This window comes from Oryzias melastigma, linkage group LG9 (assembly GCF_002922805.2).
Source record: "Oryzias melastigma strain HK-1 linkage group LG9, ASM292280v2, whole genome shotgun sequence".
Classification (NCBI taxonomy): domain Eukaryota; kingdom Metazoa; phylum Chordata; class Actinopteri; order Beloniformes; family Adrianichthyidae; genus Oryzias; species Oryzias melastigma.
In genome coordinates, this window is record NC_050520.1 from 16,639,621 (window position 1) to 16,646,169 (window position 6,549).

General features: G+C 40.7%; 1 protein-coding gene across 2 annotated transcripts in view; it reads left to right on the forward strand.

Moving 5' to 3' along the window:
* Positions 1 to 6,549, forward strand: part of tubgcp3 (tubulin, gamma complex associated protein 3) — a 30,914-nt gene that overhangs the window by 20,240 nt on the left and 4,125 nt on the right. For both annotated transcript variants that reach the window (XM_024294455.2, XM_036213519.1), the window contains exons 14-22: positions 2,178 to 2,367; positions 2,433 to 2,568; positions 2,638 to 2,706; positions 2,776 to 2,911; positions 4,721 to 4,809; positions 4,884 to 5,015; positions 5,084 to 5,224; positions 5,293 to 5,409; positions 5,469 to 5,563. In XM_024294455.2, coding sequence (XP_024150223.1) covers positions 2,178 to 2,367; positions 2,433 to 2,568; positions 2,638 to 2,706; positions 2,776 to 2,911; positions 4,721 to 4,809; positions 4,884 to 5,015; positions 5,084 to 5,224; positions 5,293 to 5,409; positions 5,469 to 5,563 — 1,105 coding nt within the window. The remainder of the gene's footprint in view (positions 1 to 2,177; positions 2,368 to 2,432; positions 2,569 to 2,637; positions 2,707 to 2,775; positions 2,912 to 4,720; positions 4,810 to 4,883; positions 5,016 to 5,083; positions 5,225 to 5,292; positions 5,410 to 5,468; positions 5,564 to 6,549) is intronic.

The following is a 6,549-nucleotide window of genomic DNA, read 5'->3' on the forward strand; positions in this document are numbered from 1 at the left end:
AAGGAGAGGACTGTTTTCCGTCTTCGTTAAAGTCTGGCCTCCACATTAAGAGGATCGATGCTCTTACGGCCCGCTGACCTCGTCCTTCAGCTGGAGCTTCAGCCTGACGGGAAAATCCCACAGGTCCACGCTAGCTTCTACACAAAGTGGATTCTGGTGTCCTTCAGTCTGAGTCCTTTAGGCTTTTATTCAACCACCAACAACCCCATTCTGATGCAACGGTTACCCACAGACACACGTGACATGCTGATCATGTTTCTGTTTGAATCATCTGTTTCAGTAAAACATTTCGTCACGCTAGAAAGGGAGGAGCCTAAAATTTTTCTTTTATGTGTTTGACACATTCACCTGACAGGTTAGCTCTCATCAGAGGAGAAACTATGTACTCAAAAAAAATCTATTAACAATTTGCCAACTGAGTTCATAATATTGCATCCGAGTGATTTAGAGAAGTTTGGCGCCCCCTTGAGGTTGGAGATGAACATGTATGTCCTCCTGACTACCAGAAATGCACATTAATCTTATTTAGAGGACATTTCTAAACCTGAATATCTCCATACTAATGAATGAACTCATTTTGGGCTTTTCAATGATTCCAAATATGAGGGGGGCGGAGCTAAGGGAATTGTAGTATTTGGTGGATTTAAAATGAATTTGACTGGACTAAATAGTTTAGTCAACTCCTAGAATTTAAGACATTCTATGTTTAAGACAAAGACTATTATCCTTTATACGTTAGATCAGAACATCTAGAGCAGGAGTGTCAAACTCGGTCACACAAGGGGACAAAATCCGGAACACACCTTAGGTCGAACAGGATAAACATTTATTGAACATTCTAAAACTACATTTTTAAAACTTTAAACCATAACTTTTTAACCTAATTCTGAACTAGATATATAGCATTACCTCTGATAATGCTAGTGTGAATGCTGTAAGCTGAATTTGGCTGCTGAAGATGCTGAAATCGATCGCTGAAAACACTAAAGCTGATAGCTAAAAACACTGAAAATGATAGCTAAAATGCTAAAGCTGATGGCAAAAAACACTGAAAATGATAGCTAAAGCTGATAGCTGAAAACTATAAGTTGAAAGCTGAAATTGCTGAAGTTGATAGCTAAAAACACTGAAAATGATAGCTAAAACGCTAAAGCTGATGGCTAAAAACACTGAAAATGATAGCTAAAATGCTAAAGCTGATAGCTAAAAACACTGAAAATGATAGCTAAAACGGTAAAGCTGATAGCTGAAATCACTGAAGTTGATAGCTAAAAACACTGAAGTTGATAGCTAAAAACACTAAAAATGATAGCTAAAACGCTAAAGTTGATAGCTGAAACACTGAAACACTGAAAATGATAGCTAAATTGCTAAAGCTGATAGCAAAAAACACTGAAAATGATAGCTAAAATGCTAAAGCTGATAGCAAAAAACACCGAAAATGATAGCTAAAACGCTAAAGCTGATGGCTGAAAACACTTAAGTTCATAGCTGAAATCACTCAAGCTAATAGCTGAAAACCCTCAAGCTGATAGCCAGTTTAAATATTAGCCAAATGCCAAATTAACCTAAAAAAAAAAACATAGGGTACACAAAACAGCTAGCATGTATCTAAAATATTAGCTAAACTCCTAAACAGTCTAAAAAATCTTAATAAATGCCAAAATAGTCCAAAAAGCTAGCAGAATGCCATTTTTAAAACTTTTTAACATAATTATGAATAATAAACCTCAGGAATATTATTCCAGAATAAATCAACTTAAACCTTAAATAACTTTCAATATTTTACTCTCCATAAAAATATATTTTGTCAAAATTATACAAGTTTGAAATAAGAGGAAGATAACATCAGGTCATTAATAGCAATAAAGTCAAATGATCTGGAGGGCCGGATAAAATTACCCAGAGGGCCGGATCCGGCCCCCGGGCCGTGACTTTGACACGTGTGCTTTAGTTTTGATCTGCTTTAATGTTTTAAGAGCTCAGTGTTGTATAAAAATATCAAAGCAATACTTTGATTGAAAGTTAAATAGTTCAACAGTTCTTCATTGAATTTGTTGTACCTGTTATATAGAAGGAAGCAGTTGTTTGTGTTCTCATTGGCCCCCTAGTGGCTGCTTTGTGAACTGTGCCGGCTCCACAGATGAACTAATGAAACCTGCTGGATTCTCTCGTAGCCGCAGAGCTGCTGTCCGACCTGGAGGGGGCGTTCCAGGAGAAAATCGACGCGGCGTATTTCGACACCAGCAAATACCTGCTGGACGTTCTGAACCGGAACTACCTGCTGCTGGAGCACCTCCAGGCCATGAGGAGGTACCTGCTGCTGGGCCAGGGAGACTTCATCCGCCACCTGATGGACCTGCTGAAGTGAGGCGCCTTCCTGACGTCACCCACACATGGAAGAGCGGGAGTTTGATCTCATGTGATTGCAGGCCGGAGCTGGCTCGTCCTGCTACCACCTTATACCAGCACAACCTGACCGGCATCCTAGAGACGGCCGTCAGAGCCACCAACGCCCAGTATGACAACGCCGAGATCCTGAAGAGGCTGGACGTGCGCCTGCTGGAGGTAACCGTGGGATACTGACCTGTTGGCCGTTTCCCTCATGCCGCCTCACCCTGTCGTTGCTACCTGCAGGTGTCCCCGGGTGACACGGGCTGGGACGTCTTCAGCCTGGACTATCATGTGGACGGGCCCATCGCTACGGTGACTTGTTCTCCTCTTCTCTCGCTGTGTTTGGGGGCTTGGCTCTGACGGCGCTCTGCTGTGTGTCAGGTGTTCACCAGGGAGTGCATGGGCCACTACCTGCGCGTCTTCAACTTCCTGTGGAGGGCCAAGAGGATGGAGTACACGCTCACCGACATCTGGAAGGGGCAGATGTGCAACGCCAAGCTGCTGAAAACCATGCCCGGTATGTTAACACTTAACATGCTCGTGCATGGATGTGTGTGGATGGATACACTGAAAATGGGTCAGAAAACAAGTGTTAAGTCATGAGCCCCTGCTTAGTGGTTGGTGCTTTTATTTTGAAAAATCTTTTACATTTTCTTCAAATTAGATTTTTTTTTCCTCAGAATAAAGTATATACACCTTTTATTCTGTATTTGTGGCCCCAAAAAGGCACACAGGTGGAACCTGCTCCACTTCCTGCTCATCAGGGACATCTGGTGGTGAACTGCGGCATAGCAGCCTCCCAACTGAAGCCACGTTTTAATCCCAGCAAAATGTTCATGAGTTTCAGCCAAAAACGATCTTTATTGTCAATCTTACTACAAAACCATAACATTTCCTTAAACTCCAAACTTCAAAACCAATAATTAAACCTTGTATGTTGTTATCAATGCAACCAATCAGTGCTCCAGCAGGTCTTTAAAGGACTCGTCAAGGGAAACCACAACAGTTTCAGACTCTTCCAGAGTCATAGGTCGTATCCTGGAGATTAAAACTCCTGAATATGAGATAAAAACTCTTTAATATGAGATTAAAACTCTTTAAAATGAGATTAAACCTGTGAATATGAGATTACATTTATGAATATGAGATTAAAACTCATCAATATGAGATAAAAAATCATCAATATGAGATTAAAACTCATTAATATGAGATTAAACTCTTTAATATGAGATTACATTTATGAAAATGAGATAAAAACTCATCAATGTGAGATATAAAATCATCAATATGAGATTAAAACTCATTAATATGAGATTAAAACTAGTTTATATGAGATTAAAACTCGTTAATGAGATTAAAACTCGTTAATATGAGATTAAATTTATGAATATGACATTGAAACTCATCAATATGAGATTAAAACTAATTAATCTTAAACTCCTGAATATGAGATTAAATTTATGAATATAAGATTAAAACTCATAAATATGAGATTAAAACTCATTCATGAGATTAAAATTTGTGAATATAAGATTCAAACTGGTGAATATGAGATTAAAACTCAATAATGACTCAATAATTTGATCAGTATTAATCAAGACTTATTAAAAATGCTCGATTTGCTTTTTTTTTTTTTTTTTAAATGTTCAAACCAGAAAAAACTTTGTTTCTAGGTAATGGTATTTTCTTTTTTTAATACGAGTAAAACCAGAAAACAAAGTCTTAAACGGATTCTATCTGCTGAAAATGACGAAGTTCCATACAGAAATGTTGTTTTTCTTTTCCTTTCTAGAAAAACAAAAATGTAATAAATGCTCCAAAAATGTTCTTAGAAAATTGATAAATAGAATCAAAAAGTTAGTCAAAAAAGTTGCTCCTATAGTCAGATACCAATATTTGTTTTTTTTATCAAAACAGCTGCAATTTCAGTATTCTAAAATATTTTCTTTCATTAACTTTTTATCGTTTTTACTGTCATTGAAGGAGGACCTGAAAGATAAAAACTTATTTTGATTGTAGCCTTTTACTTCATAATAAAGGTATATATTTTTAAAAAACAACAAAAAGTAATAGAAAGTGACACAAACAAATGTATAAAATATAGACCAAGTAACCAACATTCTAAATAAATAATGTTGTTGGAAAATTACATTTTCTTTTCTTAATAGTAGATTTATCAGAGATTGTTTCATCACCTGAGACTCCATTCAAACAAAAGTTTCAAGACAAACATTTTAAATATGAAACGACTCTTTTCTCCTTGACTCCTCCCAAGAGAAGATGACATCAGCTTTGATGGTTTTTACCTTTGTGTTGACCCGTCCAGAACTGTCCGGCGTCCTGCACCAGTGTCACATCCTGGCGTCGGAGATGGTCCACTTCATCCACCAAATGCAGTACTACATCACCTTTGAGGTCAGGACCAGGCGGCTGCTTTCCGAGAGCGCAGCGTGTTCGGCGCTCTAAACCGAAGCGTTTGTGGCGTCCAGGTTCTGGAGTGCTCGTGGGACGAGCTGTGGAACAAGGTGCAGCAGGCTCAGGACCTGGACCACATCATAGCGGCTCACGACGTCTTCCTGGACACCATCATCTCCAGATGTCTGCTGGACAACAGCAGCCGGGTAAGGCTCCGCCCTGCCGCCGCGCCGCCTCAGAGCGGAGGAAGCTGAAGGCGTGTCTGTGGCCGCAGTCGCTCCTGAACCAGCTGAGGGCCATCTTCGACCAGATCATCGAGTTCCAGAGCGCCCAGGACGCCCTGTACCGCTCCGCCCTGGAGGAGCTGGCCCTGCGGCTGCAGTACGAGGACAGGAAGCGGCAGAGAGAGGAGGAGGTGAGAACAGGAGGGGGCGGAGCAGGAGGCGGAGCTTCGTCTCAATGCGGCTTTTCCCGCCGCTACAGGGGGAGTGGGCGGTGACGGCCCAACAGGAAGCGGAGGAGAAGAGGAGGATGCAGGACTTCCAGAACACCGTCCCAAAGATGCGGTCTCAGCTCCAGATCCTGACTCACTTCTACCAGGTACGGCTCCGCCCCGGTTCTGCTGCCGGACGAGTTCTGACCCGCTGTCTGCCCCTCAGAGCATCGTGCAGCAGTTCCTGGTTCTGCTGATGACCAGCTCCGACGAGAGCCTGCGCTTCCTGAGCTTCCGGCTGGACTTCAACGAGCACTACAGGTCAGTGCGGCGGCGCCGCGGACGCACATCCGACACGCCGAGGAAAAACTTTATACGCAGCTGTCACGGGAAACAGGAAGCGCCAAAGGAAGATTTGATTCAAACTGTCCTTTCTGTTTTCCTAAACCAACCAAGAGAGGAGGCCGGCGGCAGGTGAGGCTGGTAGAGGAGATCTAGTCTCAGTTTAGTCTGACAGGAACCGGAGAGAGAAACGCCTAAATCTGCTGATTGTGTCCGTTTGTCCTCTGCTAATAAAGTCTTCTTCTGTTTTTCAGAATAAAACAATCCACCAAAAAATAAGTATTTGACCCTTTTAGGTAAAAATGATGGCTCCTGTGTGTTTAATCTGAGGGTAATCTTGGATTATAGGTAATCCAGTGAATGGTTGTGGTGAAGATTAGAAGCACTTTTAGTGGGATTAAGTAAAGTGAGAGTTGGAAGACCTCCCTAATCCAGAATTTTTGAGGATTAGTTCTAATTAGTTCTGATTTCCACAGATTAGTCATAATCTCACAATATTTTAACCTCAGAAGTCGTTTTTCTGTTAAAACTAGGAGTAGTTTCTTTGATCACGCTGTATGGAAGCATTTGTGACTCGTAGTTCAAAATAAAAGTCAATATTGGAAATGCTTTTTCATTTTCACAATGTACCTGCAATACTCGTCTCTTAAATGAAGTGAAAAAGCAATCCTCTCTTGTACAAATTTACTGAAGAACTTTTTGAAAATGAACGGTCAAATCCCATGTTCTTTATCATTTTAATTAAGTTAGAGAATGAGCGGTGTAGAAGAAGAAAAAGGCATTCAGAGAATTACTTTTTCATTTTATTTAACCCTTCCGCTCTCCTTAGCTTGTTTACATTATAAGTGGGGTCATCTGGACCCACAAGACAGTGTGCTGAACTTTTTATTATCATAGATTTTAGAGTCCATAGCAGACATAAAATCCTGTCCACCTTTGCAGTGCTAATTTTGACATTTTAATTT